A 22,433-nucleotide genomic window follows, 5' to 3' on the forward strand; every position below is an offset into this window, starting at 1 on the left:
TGATTAATTACGGTTGGAATTGTTTATTTAATAAAAGGGCATTTTGTGATCCACAGCCTCATCCCCCCACTTTTCTCAAAGGAAGTTGAGCTTTTTATACCACTGTAAACCTCTGGCTACATAATGTTTATGTACAAACAATTCTTGCAGAATAATTCATTTACAAAAATATTACGTTCTGGTATACCAGAACGTAATTCAACAAGTGGCCTATGGAGCAGTGTAATACTCATAAATCATGCTTAACTCGCAAATGCAAAATTGGAATCAACTGAAATTTTGTGAATAATTTTTTCTTGTGGATATCTATTGTACAATGTCATAAAAGGAAGATCACAAAATACTCCTTTAAATGGAACATTTAAAGTAAGCTTTCACTGTCACTGCACTGTCATTCAAGATACTCTACGCTCACATTTAAATGAATAATATGAAGAAATGTGTTCTTGCCTTTTGATCTGCAATCAATTTCCACTTGCTTTCTTGCATGATTGCATTTATTTGGCAAGAGATGTTTTCTCCATTTAACCGAAGTACAAAGGGTGTCATTACTCCACACTGGACTCCATTCACCTTTTCTTCTTCATATCGAACGTCCTGAAAAGAACAAACATGATCAAAGAAAGAACACAGAAATCAGGATGACATTTGTATTTTTTTTAAATGGTCAAAATTAAATAAATATAAATTGTTACTCTTCTGGTTCATGATATTTCATCAGTCACATCACATACAGACCTATATATAACCTGAATACCATTTTAAACAAAAACATTTCACATACAGAGCTATAACTTTAATAACCATGTTACACAACGTTACTAGAAAGATTAGCATGTAGAATTCACCAAGATTAAATCTTTCAAGTGTATTCTTCATAAAAATACCCTTTGCCAATAAGAAAGTTTGAGGCTAAATCTAAAACCAGTATTGTATAGCTCTGTATGTTTGTTTGTTTAACCAGGTTGGTCCGTGAGGGACACGCACTAATCCATGGGAAATCCATGGACCATTCCATGCTCAAACTAAAAAATCACAAACCTGGATAGCCAGTGTATAGGCTAATAAAATGCATGTGAAACACTTTTATTTGTTTGTTTTCGTAGACCGACGATTTGTACAACTCCTGGTCAATATTGTTACCCCAACTTAATGCATACACTAGTTCAACCAATTCAAAATCATTCTACATGTGCTTCGACCAGTTTTGACATTTCAATCAATTTAAAGGCATATTCACAGATGTTGTGGGGTGGTTGGCTAACATTTTTAGAATGTCCTTATTTGGACTTCATTTTGTGGTACAGTCAAATTAATTCAACATGAACTAAAATGAAAGTTGCAACAACATGTCTATTTTGACAAAAAAATACAGGCGACATCATTATTTTGGCGTCATTTGGCGTAAAACAACTTGGCTTCACCTCATTGTTTTATGATATCGTCTGTGTTATATGAGTCGACAGATGCACAACAGTAGCTAAAAACAATACCTTTAAAGGGAGACCAATAAATAATGGGTGTAGGGTGTAAAGCAGCTAATTTCATCATCATTATGTTTTGGATCCAATATCTCTACACAGTTTGATTCATCAAAACATAATGGGTGCGAGTTTCCTGACAGGAGTCTTAGTAAGCCTTAGTCTTATGGTGGCCTTGGGGCTACTAAGCCTAGCCCGCTCTCGAGGCCCTAGTCTTAATTCTAGCCGGATTTCTTAAACGCAAATCCAACCTAGTCTTAGTGGCTTGCAGGCTTAAAGCTTGACAACCTCGTCCCTTTTTACCAGCGACTTAATTGTAAGCTATTGTATAGGCTGTTGGAGGTAGATGTGCATAAGCTGTTGTCCGTCACAGTTTACCGTACTAATAAGGTTGCTGTCTCAATATCTCAATGTTCCCAGCGCAAAGACAAGCCAAGACCTGCGGTCTTGTGCTTGGGCTTATACCATGTATAGGCCTACCGTATACAACTTGATGCATGAATATTGTGTCTGTCTTTGTGTCTGTCGATTGTGTCATCCCACCACGAGGGATGCACGCAAGAACAGCGCATATATCAAGTAGTATTTTGCAGTACACCATCCTGTTAGGGTTAATTAAGCCTATCTACCAACAAAACCGTTGACAACGTAAAGAAAGCAGCAAGTTTAAAAAGCCCCCACCTCAGCTCACTTTTTGAAACTTGGTCCCATTTTGAATATCAACAGCAAATCGGTGTTTTTTAGCATCATTGCCATTAACATGCCTACTTGTTATTCGTTTAATTCAATCATTGATCTTAATAATTATTATAAAACAAAACATATATAGGATATTGGAGAAAAACAACATAATAACCTTTCTGATCGTTCCAGAATGCTAACAACTTTTAAGTAATATATCGCATCGGCACATTAAAGATTCATAACACTTCTGGAAATGTTTTAAGTTGATAATTATGACAAAGTTTAAATCAGTATCTTTTACAAATGGGACCAAGTTTCAAAAAGTGAGCCGAGGTGGGGGCTTTTTAAACTTGCTGCTTTCTTTACGTTCTCAACGTTTTTTGGTAGATTTCCTTTCTTTTTATGAATGAAGCCGAGTAGCTCCAAGCTTGAAAAGTCATCCGGTTACGAAGTACTCCATAAGACGAATAAAGCGAAAAATAGAATTCTTGATTTATGACAATAAAAAATATGAGTATATGTAGCTATATAACTAAAATGTACGTGGTTCTTTGTAGCCCTGGGGCAATCTAGTTGGATATCCAAATTTCGCCGTTTGTGGTTCTTTGTAGCCCTGCAGGCAATCTAGTTGGATATCTCTATTGAACGGCGGTTGTTGGCGGTCTTTCGCGGTTCGTGGTATTCCTTTATTCTTCAAGCCCTGTCCTCTATCGGGGCTAATTTATTGTTTAAGCTTGTTGGATATCCATATTTCGCAGTGTGTGGTTCTTTGTAGCCCTCTTAGTTGGATTTCCAAATTTACGCCGTTGTGGTTCTTTGTAGCCCTGCAGGCAATCTAGTTGGATATCTCTATTGAGGTGGTTGTTGGAGGTCTTTCGCGGTTCGTGGTTATAATTTTCCTTATCCTTCAAGCCTTGCCCTCTATCGAGGGCTAATTTATAGTTAAAACTTGTTGGACATCCATATTTCGCTGTTTGTGGGTTTTAATTTGTAGGATATCGATATTTCAAGATTTGTGGCTCCTGAGTCCTGCGGGGCAATCTAGCTAGATATCCAAATTTTGCGGTTTGTGGTTCTTTGTAGCCCTGCGGGGCAATCTAGTTGGATATACCTATTGAGCGGCGGTTGTCGGCGGTCTTTTGAGATTTAATTTTCCCTTTAATTTCGGGCCGCCCCTCCTCTACATCCAGAGGATGCTTTTCAATAATTTAAATTATACGGTGTCAACAATTACTATTACTTGGTATGATAACTTATCTTACCATGTTGACTTATATTGTTTGTTAAGGCAACTTTCGCGGTTCGTGGTTATAATTTCCCTAATCCTTCAAGCTTTGCCCTCTATCAAGGGCTAATTATAGTTAAAACTTGTTGGACATCCATATTTCATGGTTTATGGTTCTTTATAGCCCTCTTGGGCAATCTAGTTGGATATCCAAATTTCGCGGTTTGTAGTTCTTTGTAGCCCTGCGGGGCAATGTAGTTGAATATTTCTATTAAGCGGCAGTTGTTGGTGGTTTTTCGCGGTTTGTGGTTTTAATTTGTAGGATATCCATATTTCAAGATTTGTGGTTCCTGAGTCCTCGGGGCAATCTAGCTGGATATCCAAATTTAGCGGTTTGTGGTTCTTTGTAGTCCTCAAGAGGGCAATCTAGTTGCATATCCCTATTGAGCGGCGGTTGTCGGCGGTCTTTTGAGATTTAATTTTTCCTTTAATTTCGGGCCGCCCCCTCCTCTACATCCCGAGGATGCTTTTCAATAATTTAAATTATACGATGTCAAAAATTACTATTCCTTGGTATGATAATTTATCTTACCATGTTGACTTATATTGTTTGTTTGTAAGTCAACTGGACGTGACAAAATATCCTGCTATGTAGACATTAATTTGTTGCTAAATTGACTCATCATAATAAATTATTTCGCGAAGACGACATCCATTTTTGGTATGTCGACTTAGCATGATAATTTATCTTGCCATGTTGACTTGTTTGTTCAGTTGTCTTGGCGAGATATTTTATATCGTCATGTTGACATAATGCCGACATGGCAAGATAATTATCTTGTCAAGTTGTGTCACATAGGCGCTTCCGTTATAGGCTTGATAAATGTTATTTGGATATTTTTTTCCTGCTGGCCTTCCATACTAGCGGAACAATTTTCCACACCTACAGAGTGTTTGTAATCAACCTACCAGGACGGTATGACAATTGTCATGTTCTATGATAGCTGAAGATGACAGAGAGTCAGGTCTCTTAATCGATTCAACAACCATTCATACATATCACAATCATGTTTTATTGTCCTATTATCATGCGAATTTGACAAAATATATTTAAATGAGAATAACAATGAGTAACGTCGTATTGCATACCCTATAATACCTGATCTAGTTTCTTGTGTTATTCAGATTTCTTTTGATCCTTGATGGTGTTGTATCACATTATGCTGTGTTTTTAAATAGGCCCTTAAAGGAGTATTTCGTGAACCTAGCATCCTCTTTTTATGACATTTTTCAGTACATATCCACGAAAAAAGCCTATTCCCAAAATTTCAGTTGATTCCGATTTTGCGTTTGCGAGTTATGCATGATTATGTGTATTACACTGCTCCATAGACAATGCGTTGTAATTTCGTTCTGGTGCACCAGAACGAAATTCAAATTTCACGACATCTTTGCAAAACGAATTAATCTGCAAGAAATATTTTGTACATACACATTATGTAGCCAGAGGTTTCCAGTGATATAAAAATCTCAACTTTTTTTGAGAAAAGTGGGGGATGAGGCTGTGATCACGAAATGCCCCTTTAACACAATAAACAATTTCCATGAGAATCAAACAACTTGCTTTAATAAAAAAAATAATATCACAATAGCACTGGATGTTTAAAATTATGTTATCCTTGATTAATGACAATAAATTATTTAATAAAACATTGAAAAAAAAAAAATCAGTTGGTCACGGTTTTCGAACTCGGGATAGCGTATCTGGAGACAAGCGCTCTAACCATTAGGCCACGGGCCTCTGCTGTAAATTACTGTGTCAAAATACAGCATTTATTATATAAGTGGATGCGTCGTCCGATAACAACAAAAGAATTGTGAAAAACTTGATTTTTTTGAATGGGGCTCAGAATTTGTATGTAGGGTATCCAGGAAACTGCTAGGGTATATTTGGAAGTGAATCTGAAAAAGTAGTGTGAAGGTGATAACCAGGTAGACCTGTAGCAGTGTCTAAAAATTCTAGATCAGTATGATTTGCAACTAATTTTCGCTGTGAAATACCGCGTGAAATGGAAGCAAAAATATTTGTTTATTACAAACAATGATTGACTGTAGGATTGGTGGCCCTTTTGGAATTAATGAGTTGTCACCTGGGACTGTAAATAACATTTAGCATGGTTTTAGATACATTTTATACCCAGCGAAAAATAACATCGAACAATAGAAGTCAAGTGTTTTAATGTTAGGTGTAAATATAGTCTCGTGGGAGCATCTGTTTATTAGTCTTCTTTATCAGTCTTTTTTTTTAAAAACTTGCTGGTCACGGCTACCGCGTGACTCTAATACTGAGTTTCAATAGTGGTAACCTAATCCTAACCACCTCAAAGGGAAAGAAGGAAGGAATAAAGATAGAAAACAAAGAAAGAAGTTGTTTGCTCTGGGTGGGATTCAAACCCGAGACCCCTTGCATGCCAAGCACTGGGTCGGCGACACTTTGCCACAGGTGTTGGGCTTCGCTGGGCAGCAAAACCATGCCTATATATCACTTAGGGCGATTGCGTCATCACACCACATGGAATGCACGCATGAACAGCACATATATCAAGTAGTATTTTGTAGTACCCAGCCAGCCAGCAAAAGAAACGGTATTTACCAAAGAAAGAAACAGGCATAGGTAAGGACAGCTATATCCCATAACATAAGCCCCACACAGCTGTGGAGGCCAAAGAGCAACACTTATAGGACAGATGAATTCAGAGACAGATGAATTCACATGCTATGAATTGAATATTATGATTACCTGTGATTGATACTCTCGTAGAGCATAAACTCGTACATGAATCTTGTCTGTACCTATAACTTGCATATATGGCCTCATCTCCATCTTCATTAATAAAGGGTGGAGTCCTCCAGTAGTGAGATATGAGAGAACCACTGTAAACCAGCTGAAGTGAGTAACTCCAATCTTAACTTTGCTTTCTGCGACACAAACTGTGGCTGGTTCACTAGCATCTGATTCAGCTGCTCCATCAAATATAACATGCCACTTTGAAGCTGATAAAATTAAAAACAAATTCGATCTCAAATGTTATTATTTCCTTGCATATCACCATGAACATGCCTATTTGATACAATACAAAATGTTTAGAAGTCTATTCACACCCCCACATACACATGACTTGTTGACTTTTAGAAATATATTTCCTCCAGAAAGATACAGTCTTCTGGTTGCTATCAGTGTCCGTAGTGTCATGTCGTTTAGAGAAAATTAATCCCATAATCAGGGCTGTCACTTTTTCATGGTCTCACGCCAAGGTATAATCTCATGCCTATATAGTAATTCTCACACAAAAAGCTGGAAAATTAGTAAAATCTCACGCATCCTCACGAATAATTTGTTGTTCCTACCCCCCCTCCGCTTTTCACATTCTCAAGCGCCGTGGCTCAAATAATCATGGGTCAAAATGAACATTGGAGTCGGCAAATCCCGGTATGCCTCTGTCTCACGCCCAGCAATTCCAAAAAGTTGACAGCCCTGATTAGAAAATGGGATGCGAACCGTGGACCTACTTTCAATGTAACCAAAACATCTTTGGAGAACCAAAATTGTGGCTAAATTGGCATTGGAAATTCTGTTTACTTGAACAGTATAATTCATATACTCTTTCCTGGATATAAAAAAATATTGAAATATCATCTCGCAAATGACAAATCTTTGATTATTACTCAGGTACTACTTAGAATCTGTACTGAAAAAGGACACTATTTCCAGGTTAGAGTCACTTACTAGATAAATCTGACAACTTGGAAATTCTTGTTATCATTTTGGAAGTGCATGCAAAGTTACAGCAAAAATGTATTTTGCAAACAGGTTGCATGTTTTCCGCATTGCTATGGTAAAATACATTGCCCAATTAAATTCTGCTATACAGTGGACAGACCACACAACGTGTTAGTTAATCATGCATATGAGAGCAATACCCGGAGCAATAATGATGATGCTCTACATCATATGGAAGAGAGCGATTTCCTTCATGATCATAAGGCCATGAAAAATAAATTGTTTGTTTGCCCTTTCATGAAAAAAATCAGGAGGGTCAGTAGGTCATTTTTTTTTTCATTTTTTCATTTTTTTAAAATATGATGTAAGCAGCGGATGTCTGCAAAAACAAAACACAAGCAAAGAAAAATGAGAGCAGTCATGGAAACAGTCATGCCCGGGGGAGGCACTCCCTATCTGAAATGGCAGGGATGTGCCTCGGCCATGTTAAAGGGACCATTGAAAGAAAATATGATTTGGTATCAAAATAAAGCCCATAAAATATAGAATCAATATCTAAAACAATTGAAGAACTAACTATTTTAGAAATAAAAATACAATGAAAACAACGTACTCGATTTACCCCCTTCCGACGCTACATCGCGCGTCATTTATCAAAAGTAGAAAATTGGGCGCTTTCCTGATGACGTCATTGTGGTTACGCGTTTTGTGTTGCGTTGACATTTTTGCCGGGATGATTTGACAACAGCGATCGCGATCTAAATATCAGATGCAATAATCATGGTAATACAACACTTATAATTATTTAAAGGTCAAGTAAAAACAAAATTCCAGTTGATTGTCCACATGTTATCAAAAAGAGGAAGTGGAGGGCCTTTTTATTTATCATTTATTAGTTATTTTTTACAATGCAAATGGATCATTTAGGCCTATGTATTATTCCCGAACATTATTACTAGTTGTGTAATTTGTAGAGGAGGATGATTATAGGATCGAGGCTCTTGTTATTTGATGGTTCTCTGAGAGGATGATTAAAACAAAGCCTCTAAATTGAAATGCTTATTGGACAGAAGCAAATCTAAACTATTGACAATATTATTAACTTTTGAAACATTTAAAAAAAGAAGTTTCCCCTAATAAAGAAAATAACATTAAACATTTCAGACTCCCTCAATTGCAATGCCATGCGAAAGGAAGCGGACGGGGACGATCAATTGTTATTTTTTTATCATCATCAAGCATGCAGCTTCCTATTTTACTTATTCATAAATTCAACCCCCCGGTCAACATGACCATGATTCCGATGACTTTATGTAGGCCCTACATGGTATATATAAAACCATAAAACTAATTATGAGTAGGCCCTATGCCTATAGGCCTATGATAGGCTATAGTGACGATGTTGAGGGGAATATCGCCAAGATTTGTCGCAACACATAAATTGCAGATGATGTGCCGGCGCGAGCACCTCCCATGGGTATTATTATTAGGCCCTATAAGCCTATGTATTTTTTCCGTAGGACCTACCTTAAAAAATATTCAAGAGTGATTATTTTTTCCAAAACCTGACAATTGGTATAAAAAAGCTTTTTCTTCCATAAGTTAACTTTCATAAGTGCTTATGTTCATACCCCAAGCAATGCAAAGTAGGCCTAGGCCCTTTTATTTTGCAAATGTATTCCCCAATAGGCCTACAATGTGTTATACGGGAGACTTGCCAATATTATTTGAGCCGTTGGCACTGGGGCAGTAGCTGAACGGCAGATGAAGAAGTTGGTTCAGAAGAACATGACATGCAAGCTGTTCTTGAAATAAATTACGAGGAGCGCCTATAAACATACATAGGCCGAGGCCTTCAAAAAGCCTATATATGCTACAAACATCAAATGGGAAATATTATAGGCCTACAATCCATGGATGGTTAGGACCGTGGTAGGCCTAGGCTATGCGAAATTGATGTCAGTCATTTCCCGTCATTTCTAAAAACGAAATATCCAGCCAGGCGCGCTGTATTTTACAAGATTTACCCAATCAGCATAAACTTTGTAACTGTAGGCCTACCTTTGATAAAACGCTCGGACACTTTGCACTTTCAAGTATCAGTGGTAGTTGAGATTGGATTAGGCCTATAGGCATTTCCATAACGTAAACTAAAGGCTGACAGTAAATATTGTTCATATGATTGTTTGGAGTGGCCTTTAGGCCTATAGGCCTATGTTCCTCTCGTGGTTCTTTATCTTCAAATTTGTTTCTCATTTTTCATAGGCTTTTAAAAATAAATAAAAATAAATTTCGGCTTTAAGGCCTATATAATAACGCCTTTTCCCAGATCTCGGAGGGTTCAAAGCGCTGTAATTTCGCTGCCATGGTACCGGTACTTATCACAATCAGATCGCATCATCTAGGCTAGACTATGCCATAGTCGAAAAATATGTTATTATATCATGATGAACCCATTTCGTTGAACTCAAAATTATACTGATGTTTATTAAAATTAAAGTATTCAATAGTAAAATGGTCATAAAGAGTTAAAAATATCAGATAATTAGTGACAATAAAAGTAACTGAATGCAACATTATCTTGCATAATTATAATGGCTCACTTTAATTCTGATTTTGGAATCTACAAGTTTATTGATAGCGAACCCCGAAAATCCACTTGGGAAGCTAACAAACAGAGGGAGTGCGGTGACTGAAAAGATCAGATACAGATGTGAAAATCTATCAGTTGCACACAAATCAATATAAATCAGAGTTTTATGCTTAAATGTAATCGTCAGAGTATGCAAAATGGGCAAGTGGACTACGGAGAAGTCTACATCTAGGCTGGATGCTGCCGAACCTGTCGCAAATCTAGTCGCACTTGGATTGTAACATCCACCAATTATCTTTTCAGCTCCCCCAAAATCCCGAAGAAAACCTGCGGGATCGAGATAAACCAAGTTCACATGAGTCTTTCTAGGCCGCACGCCCGGGAGGTAGGCTAATTAGGCCTAAAGAAATTAAGTCGCATGTCATGGGCTAACCCGAAACATCATTGCCTTCTCTTTCCTATCCTCACCAGATATTTCAGAGGAAATAAGTAAAGAGTTGCTATATCAGAATGCCTCAGTCAAAACAAATGATAGGGGGGGCTACTCTCTTGCAAACGCCGAGCAGCTAGCACTGACAGCTTTGACTTTGACAATATGAAGGCCTAGGCCTAACTTACTTTAATGTTTCCTCGTTGTTGGCCAATTTTGTAGGCCTAGCTAGAATTTATATATAGGCATATCATAGAAGTCATTGTAGCTTTGTAATTTATATTATAGGCCCCCTAATATCCTTTTTAATATACTTGTTAGGCCTAAAAGGCACATAAAAGTTCATTGCTGTAAACACGTTCATGCGTTGGTTTAGTTCCAAGTCTGGACTACGCAGTGTTGCCATGCAGCGGAAAGGATAACCACTTTGACGTCACAGGGGTTGCCACGTGTCTCTGCACATATGAATTGGGCGGAACGACGCGACATTGGCGCTTTGTCTTTATTTGCTGATTTGGGGGGTAAAATAAAGGAAAATTGCGTTTATCATTTTAGAAATTGATTCTATATGTTATTAGCTTTATTTTGATACCAAATATGTTTTTCTTTCAATTGTCCCTTTAAAAGTAGGGGGCATTCAGGTCAAATGTACAATTACAAAAATATGGGGTCATTCAGTACACAACCTGAAAAAATGGGGTCATTCGGTATGAAACTTTGAAAAAAGGATGGTCATTGGGGTAACAAAAAGTAAAATGGGAGTCATTGAGTACAGGATTGCCAAAAGAGTATCATTAAGTACACATAAATAAGTGCCAAACTGTGTAAAAACAACTTGGCCACCTTGGAAATGTGAAAAATCTCATTATTTCTGGAGGAGAACACAAATACCACCTAAATTTGGGAATTAAAAGGGGGGTCATTGGGTATAGCACGAAATAGTAAAAGGGGGTCATTGAGTACATGAATTTTTTTAAAGGGGGTCATTGGGTAATAGGTAGGACCATAACACAAAAAAGGGGGTCATTGGGTACAAGCCGGTTTGAAAAAGGGGTCTATCCCGAGGCACATGATGCATATCTGTCATGGAAGTGCCCCCCATGATCATGAGGTATCATTTGCCAAAGTTTGTGTTTCAAAATGCGCAAAAAGATCTTAGAAAAGTAGAAATTATTTTTTCAATGATTTTTTTGCAAAAATTTACTAATTTTTTGAGGTTATTAAAGGACAAAATAAAATAAAACCGCGACCCAAGATTTTCGTGATTTTATGGTCGGTCGGGAAAGGGCAAACAAACAATTTTTTTTCTTGGCCTAATCACCAATGCTTCGCCGGGGTTACACTTTTGCAAGTACATATGGAGGTGGACAAATATTTGCCAAAATGCTTCAAAACCAGTATATTAAATTCTTATCAGAACTGACATAACAATCTATTTTGCATCTTATCACTTTTGTCTAATATAAGGTAGAACTACAACCATGGCCAAAATGTGTTGGGACACTTATGGAAAACGTACACTATAGTATGACCTTATTTCCGTTATTATTAACGTGATAAAGTGGAGGTTTCTTTGGTGTCAAGCCTAAACACTTTCCTAACACCCCAAACCTCCCCTTCCCCACCAATCAATGTTGGGTGCCACAAGGCTCGTGTGACCAAAAAAGTCGGATTCAACATTGATCGGGGAGTGGGGGCTTATTTACATTACCCTATCAAACCGTCCCAACACTTATGGCCAGCATTGTCTCTAAGGTACAAAAATCAAATTTTAAAATGTGTGTTTTGGCCCATATCTCCTCAACCATAGCTTGGATTTTCATCAAATTTTACATGAAAACGGAGAAACTATTTATCTTTTCAATTATATAAAAATTATTGCATTTTCCTCATGTGATTTAGGGATATGGTCACGTTTTATACGCAATATCATGTATTTTACAGTGCGTTCTGAACATTATTAGCCTACGCCAACTACGTATTTTGCTTAAAATGACGTTTTATTTTGAAAGAGTAGTGATTTAATCGCCAGAAATACATGATATTTGTTGACAGGAATTGATTGAAGTCTTTTAAAAGAGTGATTTTGGGAAAAAAATACTTAAATCATTTTCATCGTTTGCATCAAAAACGTATGTGGTATTTGCAACGAGTATATCGTGTAAATATAATCATAGTCGGCAGGAGTAGGCTTAAATTACATTTTATGACTGAAATTTATTAAAGCGCTTTCAAAGAAACTTACGTATAAAAAATAACATAGCACATAAAAAAGTAATTATCATAATATTACACATAATTTCTAAATCAGATTTTCATCATCTTCAGAAGATAGCAAACATCATTGACTATTCACCTTCATATCCTATTAGACTAGTCGACTTTCTGCTGAGTAATAGAAGTCTTAGGTGCGTTGTTTTAAAGTTAAAAACGGTATCTATTTTTTTTTAAAGTCAATTGGCATGATTGGGGTAGGCTGAATCCAACAAACGTGTATACCATCAACAATTGTAATGTTTTGACATTATAATTTGCATAAAAACAAAATAACCGCCAAAATCATAAAATTAATATTTAAAACTCTGATAACTTTGGTAGTCATTTTGTTTGATGCAAATTAGCAAGTCAAAGTATATAAATTATTTTTGGTATCCGTGATTCATGAACTCCGCATACCAAAACTGACTTTTCATAGATACCACTTTAAACAAAAAATGCACCTTGATGGCTTATGCCCCTTTCCAAGAAATTCGACTAGTCTATTAAAGGCATAGGCACACCTTTTGGATCCAATGATGATGATTATGATGATGATGATAATGATGATGATGATGATGATGATGATGATGATGATGAGATGAAGATGATGATGATGATGATGATCACCACCATCATCATCATCAGCAGCAGCAGCAGCAGCAGCAGCAGCACCATAATAATTGTATTTATTTCCTTATTAAACATATTTATAACTCGCGTATACCATTATGCGCAAAGCTGAAACCCTAATGCACGGCATAGGTCATTTAGATAATACAATGCCTCAGTGAACCGTTCAATAATTCGATTCATCATTGACATTTGTACACGGAAGGTGATTTCGGTCACGGTATGCCGCTATAATAAAAGAGAATCACTACTATCTCTTTATTTAGATTACGAGTGCATACCGTGGGTTTCAGACTTTCTTACACTTTTAGAATATATTTTCTTCAAAAAGGCCTGGAATACCGTTCTTCTATAGCCAATAAGACAATTTTCATGTCCTAATAGCAGCGGGTTAGTTTAAACACTTTTATTAACTTCGCAATAGCTTTTATGCCCCAAAATACTTCGTAATGTTACTTGAACCTATTAGCTCACTTGATAAGGCGTCTGTCTTATGCTCAAAAAGTCTGAGTTCGATTCCTAACGATCTAAAAAAATTTTTTTTTTTTTTGGGTTTTTTTTTTTGCTTTCTTATTAAAATTACCAATTTCTCACTTTGTTGGGTGCCACAAGGCTCGTGTGACCAAAAAAGTTGGATTCAACATTGATCGGGGGGAGTGGGGGGCTTATTTACATTACCCTATCAAACCGTCCCAACACTTATGGCCAGCATTGTAGTTCTAGTTCCTCGAGGGCCGCGGGGGTGCATGCGAAGCACGCATGGCCGCGAAGCGGCCAACGAGGCGCTTAGGACTGGTGGATTTTGTAATGTCAGAGAGGGGTTGTCATGGTCCCATACAGGCACTGAACAAGTGCTAATATAAGGTTTATTATGCCTGACTTGGCATATGGATATTGGCATGTTTAGAAATAAAGCGAGTTACCACACCCCATTATAATTTTAGCTGTAACAATACCATATGTGTAATACCATCCACCTTTTTTACACAACTGAAATGTGGACATTTTATAATATTCAAGAAAAATATGAATCCTGATGCTTAATGCAAACTCTAGTTTTGCAGGGTTGAAAACATCATGTTTTTTGCCTTGCCATGTTTATTTACTTTATTTGAAATATTCTCAATCGATGAAAACCAAACTTGGCATAACAATAAAGAAGCATTATACCATCCTGTAAGTTTGAATAAAATATTTTTCATTATTAATTAAAAACTAAATCTAATAAAGTCACCATATACCCGGCTGTTTTATGGTACCACTTTTATTCAAAATGAATTTGGTCTAGCCTTTCAGATGGGGCTCAGCAACTATACACTCAAGGTAAGCAATTATCACAACAAATTATTGCATGAGAAGTAGAATTTGAACTGGATTTATATGACAATTACAAGCAAGGTAAAAACAATGTTATCAACAGTGCTCACTGTATATGGTATGGTTACTTCTGGAGGGGTCAAGTTTTTATTTTACTCTGTGGATGAACTGGCTTGTAAAAAAGCATCAAAAACAAAGATACCGTATTAAATTTGTTCTTGCACATGCCATTACAAAAGTTCTTACCTTTTGTGATCTTGGACCAAACTGTTATATTTCTCTCTGTGATGTTTTGAGCTGAATGCGGTAGGACTAAGACAACTGGCTTGAGAAATTTGGCACTGTGTGGCTCAATGCACACAGTTGGTCCTAAAACAAATTGGTTATTTTCTAAAGGCAGGTGATGATTCCCATCTAGATAAACTGATATAGTGATCTCCACAGTTTCTGTGACACAAAGTGCACCTTCTGGAACTTCTAGCCTGACGCTGGTATTAGGAACTTTTACTACATGATGCTTATGGTCTAGAGTTGCTGAATATTCTTTGCAATACACAGATTTGCTATGAGTGTCGCCTGGGGAAGAACAATGAGAATAATATTTAGTTTAAGTTTTACAGAGGGAATTTTTTTTTACATCTTCATGTTTATCGTCATGTTGTTTGCAAGTATTAAAATCACTGACCAATATTTTGAATTTCACTTTGCAACATCTCTGCACCAAAAGCTAGGCAGAGTCAGAACACTTTTAGGTACAAAAGACACAATTTTAAACAGAGGGGGTGCTCTAACGTTTTTGGTCATTAGCCAGTCGGGCTGGTAACTAATAAAAGTTATAATTAACTAGCATGACAGAAATTTTACCTGCCTGATATTTAAGCCGGAGCCAGAGTCATGAAGCATTATGTATTGCTTAGCAGATCTACCATACAATATGTACACACTTACCTTGAAGGCCTTCACACATTTGATCCACTTTCTCTTGCTGCTTGGAATAATCTGTGAGACAAAAGCAGAGCAATTCCACAGAAATTAGTAGCTCCTACATTTTTATATTGTTTTTAAGAAATGGAACAGATTTCCCTACATTTATTATTATTACTAAAAGTCATTTATTTGGGACCCTTTAAACAAAGGCCAAAGTGCCTTACAATATGTGACACAATCTGGTCCATGGAGGCCAAAGGTAGAAAATTTGAAATTGAGTTAAGGCGCAAATATCGAGTAAAAAAGAACAAAAATTCCTTGGCGTTTTTAGTATATGATAGCCTAATGTACGGTGTACCATGAGGGACATGCAAACTTTTGTAATTATAAAACCCCAGTATTTTCGCCGGGAATTTTCGTTGACATGATACTAGGTAAGTGGTGCCAGTGGCGGCGCCATGAATTTTTTTTCGGGGAGGAGGGCAAAGTGAATGGGGGCGACATTTTCGTAATTTTGGATTTTACTAAATTTCATTGGCCATATTAGCAATTGCAATTTTGCTAGCCTTTTTCCAATTTTTCATGTTTTTAACACCCTAAACACGATATGCGTGTATCATGACTATACCCACGAAAAACTACCCTTAACGCGTTTTTTTATTATCGCGGATGGTATACAGGCCACAATGGGAGTGACCCCCGGCCCCAGACCCGTAACCAGGACTAATGGTGGGGGGCTGATTTAGAAAAAGTAGACTTTTTTCAAAATTTTTGGACTAGGGGTCCCAGGGGTCGGATTTTGACACAGTGGATTTTCCCCCAAAATTTTGACCTTTTTTTGAACCAAAAAGGCATAAAAAACTCCGGAGACTTTTTGTGTAACTATGGGGGCATTTGGGGGTGCATCCGCCCAGCCCCCTGGTTATGGGCCTTCCCCCACATCACCCTTCCCCCTTCCAACATCACTGGACGCTAGAGCCGGCAGTGGCAAGAACCAGAAAGGGGCATTTACACTCAGAAGCCATGATGCCCCCACCACAGTAACTTCAATGTAGCTTATGTAGTTCCACCCCATCCATGTCAATACTCCTGCCCCTGCATACCCCCAAGAAAATGTCTTGTTACGCCATTACATTGAGAACCCCCCAGGGCCACTCACATACCATTATGTGTTGTCATCCTCAAGCACCCCCTCAGATTCCCAACCCTAAACACCGCCCTTTATTGTGTGTAAAAAATGAACCCTTATTACTGACCTTGGAGCAAAGTAGGAACCTTTTCACTGATCAGCTCAAAATATGTACACCCTTTTCACTGATACAATAAAGTAGACTTAAATACTCAGGCTCCCGTACAGGCTTTGATATTTATTGCTGTGTATGTAAAATACCAGTTGGAAAACGGCTTCCGATCGGACAAAACATGAATATCACTACCCTTAATGCCTACTTGCAGGCCTAAGTGGCTAAAAAGGCTGCCCTTTTTTGCAAAAAGCTTGAAATTGATACCCTTATCGCGACCCGCGCGGGTGATTGAAGTTAGCAAAAACAATTGAAGTTAGCAAAAAGTGTTTAAAGTTAGCAAAATCAATTGAAGTTAGCAAAAACAATTGAAATTAGCAAAAACTGTTTGAAGTTAGCAAAAACAATCGAAGATAGCGAAAACTGTTTGAAGTTAGCGAAAACTGATTGAAGTTAGCAAAAACAATTGAAGTTTGCGAAAATTGTTTGAAGTTTGCAGAAACTGATTGAAGTTTGCAGAAACTGATTGAAGTTTGCAAAAACTGATTGAAGTTTTCAAAAACTGCTTGAAGTTTGCAAAAACTGATTGAAGTTTGCAAAAACTGATTGAAGTTTGCAAAACTGATTGAAGTTTGCAAAAACTCTGATTGAAGTTTGCAAAACTGATTGAAGTTTGCAAAAACCTGATTGAAGTTTTCATGTCCCTCATGGTACACCGTACTAATGCTTCTAGGTAATAATTTTAATAACTCAATTTTCAAAAATGCTTCCTTTGGCCTCCATGGACCAGATCATTTCACATATAAATAAATATTCCTTTAAAAAAGGAATGGGGCACCCAATGGGAGCTTTGATGCGATGTGCTGAAACAGCTGGAAATGTAACCAATTGGATAACATTTAATCTTGAAAACAATTGTAACATTAGCATAGTAAACAAAGAATATGCAAGGAATATATAGGCAATTATGGTATATCAAAGGGGGGTTGTTGGAACAGAATCCCTGTATTAATTAAGGACTGAATTTTCATTTAAGTGCCAATTTTGGTTAACTTTTTAGATTCAGTCTAAAATTCAGTCTAAAATTCATAAAACATTTTGCATCCTTTTAAAAATGCACAAAACATTATTCTGCATCCTTAAGGGATCTACAATGAGCGTTTATTGCGTTTCGACAGTATTTTTTGTCGGACATGAGAGCACCTCGGACCTATCGAATTGCATTCTGAATACGAAGCATGTCTTTCTGATATCAAATAATTTTCATTTTTGAAAATCACAATATAATACAAATTTTATGACAAACTATAAAAATTTGATATTTTTCAAATTTTTGATATATAACAGTCCTCGAAGTAAATTATATAAATCTAATGATATATTCTTAAAGTGTATGTAGCAGGAGGAAAAGCCGACGGTCAGTTGAAAATTTTGACCTTTCATATTGAAGATATGGATTTTTTTCCCAAAAGACCTAATTTTTTTGGTGTTTTGGGAAAAAAATCCATATCTTCAATAATGAAAGGTCAAAATTTTCAATTGATCGTCGGCTTTTCATCCCACCTACATACACTTTAAGTATAAATCATCAGATTTATAAAGTTTACTTCAAATACTGTTAAATATCAAAAATATCAATTTTAATGATTTGCCATAAAATGTGTATTAAATTGCGAATTTCAAAAATCAAAATTATTTGATATCAGAATGACATTCTTCGTATTCAGAATGCAATTCGATATGTCTGATGTACTCTGATGTCCCAAAACAAATACTGTCCAAACGTTCATACCCCAGCCCTTAAGCAAAAAAACAAAACAAAAATAATTCTTGAATATGTGTTGAATAAATGTATGAATTTCTTACTTTTAGTTTGAATGTCATTCTTTAGCTGATCTACTGCCTTGGAACAATCTGTAATATAAGTAAGATGAATAAAAACATAAGGTTACATTAATCCTGTAGAACTGAAAGCTAATGAAGACACTTTGTTTTGTGAACCAACTTACCAACAAATTGGGGATTAATGATAAAAAACTGAATATAATCATAATAACAGAAAGAACACCTTTATAAACTCTATTGATCTATTTTTTTACCAAGTATTTTTATGGATTTGCTAATTTCTCTACCAAACTGTAGGCATGTGACAAACATCCCAAAATAACATCCTGACTATTTGTGCTTCAAAAATATTAATTTTGTTCTTGAATACATCAATTTTCAACTTAAATTCCACATCGCACAATTTTTTTTGAAAATTGTCTCCGTTTCTTTATTTCTTTTAACTTTTAACCTTTAAAGACCCTCTGACATTGCAATATATGTACACATAACCTATGCAGCAATATTATTAGTTATCCCTTGTTTGTTCGTGCAATACGATAAAATATCACTGGTTTTGAGGTCGTATCACACAAGGCGTTCATGCAATATGAAAAATATCACTGGTTTGAGGTCGTATCACACTTGACTAGTTCACAAATCAGCTATATGGCGCTGTGCATACAGCAGCCCAAAATCACATAATTGGGTGGGAGGACTCGATCAATATAAGCACAGATTCTCAAATCTGGTTTCAACAACAACAGCACCAGCAACAACAACAACCATTATTTTTAAAGTTTGAATTCGCCTCCTATAAAGCACAGATATATTTTTAACATCATTAGGGGAAAATAAAAAGTGTTACTTTATGTCACGGTACCGTGCTTCGCCTCAAATTTGGTAGTTTGGCTAGTGCATTATCGAGTGTACATGCACTAGTGCAAGGGCGTTTTGTCAGCACGCTTTAGGCACAACCGCCAAAAAGCATCAACGTCCCTACCAAACTTGAGGTGAATCACTGTATAATGGTATCAGTCCCCGCAAAAAAAAAAAAATTGTGGTATAGGCCTATAGAATGTGTCAACCTGAACCTGTAAGGACTGCACACCATTGTTTCCTGTAGGTAGCTTAAAAACCTAAATGCAAAATGATTTAAAACAAAAATGTTTTCCAGAATCAGGATCATCATGACTTGGCAAACTTTATGTGTCATGTGGAAAAGGGGTAGGCCTTTGAATTAATTATTCCCCAGCCAATTATTGGGGACTGAAATCTAGTCTATTATGCTGGCTATGTGTTGAACAATTTTATTAAACTCACATAATATTGAATATGCTTTTGTTTATAATTTTATGTTTAATTTTTGACTCCTGTATAACCATATGGGGTCATTTCTGTGGTCATTTTGAGGGTCATCGACTCAAAATAACGCTTGCTTGCCACATTTTTTGGATTCAGCAGGTCCAAATTAGTAAAGATACCTCCCGGGAGATACCTAGGTTATCAACTTTACTCAAAAATGCTTCAACAATTTTATACAAGTACAAATTTGAGCATACGATGTCGGACATGCAGTCTCAACATTATGGTGTATCGTACTTATATATTACTAGGTTGGCACAACGTCGGAAATGCTATGTCGTACTTGTGAAGGCCCAATGTAGATTCTTCTTCGGGCTGACGTCAGTGTTAGTCGGGAATAGGTCTTTGGTAATATTGGGGTAAAAACGTCTGTCGGTAAAGAGTCAGACCTTAGTCAACCCAACGTCTTTACACATCGTCGGAAAGATGTATGGCCATTGAGCAACCATCTTCCAACCAGACGTCCAGCCAACCACGCCAGTGACTCAAATCTGACATTGGACTAATGTCCATTATATTATCACAGGTTCCCCTTACCTTGGCTTAGTTTTTCTACATTACGATTCCTTTCTGGCTCTTGACACAAAAGTATGGATAATATACAAGTTGTAAGTTTCCTGTGTATTGCTTCAAATTTCCTTGCTGTTTCTTGCTGCTTTAAGAATTGGTTTAATTTCTGCTGCACAGATGGATCATCAAACCTCCCAAGCAGTTCTCCAAGTTCTTTGTCAATCTCTTCTAGCCGTTCAACAAATACATGTACTTTCTCTTCATCAGTAAACCGGTATAACACTGGTTCTAAATCTTCCAATAGCTGGTATACAGATCTCGAGTTTTTATCATTTTGCTTGACAATTTTCAACCTTGTTCTGATAGATAAACCAATGTCTGCTACCTTTGCTATTTCAGATACAACATGGGATGCCATTTTTGGTGTTGGAATCTGAAAAAAGAGAAAAATCCCCGGGAAAAATCATATACATTTTTTACATCCAAGTTAAGGTTATACTGATTACTGTGTTTAATTTTTGTACAAATAATTAGTATCTTGAATAATCACCAATTAGTGTTTCTATATACTGAGAATATGTACTTTGTTGGACCCGGGCATTGGACACATATGAAGAGCTTTGTTGCAAAATCCCTTACATCCACTTGAGCAATTTTGAGAGCACATCAAAAAATCATCAATAAAATCACTGATATAAGGGAGTTTTCAACAAAAGCAGTTTTTGGCGGGATGCTTATCCTACCCAAGCATCCTGCCAAAAACTGCTTTTGTTGCAAACCCCCTTATATCAGTGATTTTTTTTGATGATTTTTTGATGTTTTCTCAAAATTGCTCAAGTGGATGTAAGGGGTTTTGCAACAAAGCTCTTCATAATACAGGTCTACCCATTATCCAGCTCAGTAGACTAACTGCCTGTGACATATTATTTCTGATTGACAGTAGCCGTGTTCAGACAGTCATAGGAACCTCGAGGATCGGCGTGCTCGAGGATTGCCATCCCTAAGTCAATCCCTGAGTGTGTGTTATCCCCTACTTGTTCATGCAATATGAAAAATATCACTGGTTTGAGGTCGATCGTATCACACTTGTCTAGTTCACAAATTTTCACAAATCAGCTATGGCGCTGTGCATACAGCAGCCCAAAATCACATAATTGGGTGGGAGCCTGGAGGACTTGAGGCACAGATCATTGACCATTACTGTATATAGAACAATGGAACTCTACCACCATGCACAGGTCAATCTCAGTGCTCGAGAATCACAAAATGTAGCGTTCACACGGCAGTAGAGCTTGAGAACCACTCGGGGAACTTGTTAAATCCCTAAATTTCTTGGGGATAAATTTGGGGAAAACTCAAGGGCTGGAATCCTCGAAAGCATTCAGACGGCAGATTTACTCGAGTCTGTGCTCGAGAAAAGCAGTGCTCGAGCAAATAGCCCTCTGTGTGAACAGGGCTAGTGACATATATATTCTATTTTATATAAAAAAAACCAGAATTTTGAAAAATAACGAAAGTTGCAAAGGCAATAAAACATTGAGACTACAAAAAAACAAAACAAAGAGCAGACCAAAGCCAATCCTACAGAGGACAAATGCAGAACATTAACACCGTGCATTGACTGCCCTAACAAGCATTTGCCAAACAATTTTGGAACCGATGGCAGCATTAGTGACGCTTTATAGTACTTGGCGATTGCCTTGCTCTTTTAGGCATTGAACCCGAACATTCTTATCCCGGGCACCACTTAATTGTGGACACACACTGTCAAACCAAAATTTAAACAATATGATTTTGCATGTGTATAATGTATCAAGACTGATGAGTTCACACAAAGGCTGGTATTACTTATTTAGTACTATAACACTGTTCAAGGAAAGCATCGAAAGGTGATGAAATTTCACATCACGTGAGGTCGCGTGTCTTGAGCTCGCCACCAAAAAAAGGTGACGACGTTACCTTTTGCCAAAGTCAACTCAAAACAAATGATGATATCTCTGTCAAGCAAGAAGGTATTGTCATGCTTGTGGTCTCATTTTATTGCTAAATAAAATGCACTTTCAACCCTGTAAAAAGAAATACTTGAACTTTTTAAATACCGACACTGTGCTTCATAGAATTCAGAATGGGCAGGGTGGCGGTGGTGGGGGATGTGGTGGTGGGGGA

At 37.0% G+C, this 22,433-nt stretch overlaps 1 protein-coding gene across 1 annotated transcript in view; it reads right to left on the reverse strand.

Moving 5' to 3' along the window:
- The window catches only part of LOC140138017 (uncharacterized), a 36,264-nt gene that overhangs the window by 9,449 nt on the left and 4,382 nt on the right, over positions 1 to 22,433 (reverse strand). The window contains exons 2-7 of the mRNA XM_072159849.1: positions 20,295 to 20,700; positions 18,435 to 18,482; positions 15,349 to 15,399; positions 14,647 to 14,976; positions 6,191 to 6,444; positions 451 to 597 (exon numbers count right to left, since the gene is read on the reverse strand). Coding sequence (XP_072015950.1) covers positions 451 to 597; positions 6,191 to 6,444; positions 14,647 to 14,976; positions 15,349 to 15,399; positions 18,435 to 18,482; positions 20,295 to 20,700 — 1,236 coding nt within the window. The remainder of the gene's footprint in view (positions 1 to 450; positions 598 to 6,190; positions 6,445 to 14,646; positions 14,977 to 15,348; positions 15,400 to 18,434; positions 18,483 to 20,294; positions 20,701 to 22,433) is intronic.

Source organism: Amphiura filiformis, chromosome 17 (genome assembly GCF_039555335.1).
Source record: "Amphiura filiformis chromosome 17, Afil_fr2py, whole genome shotgun sequence".
Taxonomy (NCBI): domain Eukaryota; kingdom Metazoa; phylum Echinodermata; class Ophiuroidea; order Amphilepidida; family Amphiuridae; genus Amphiura; species Amphiura filiformis.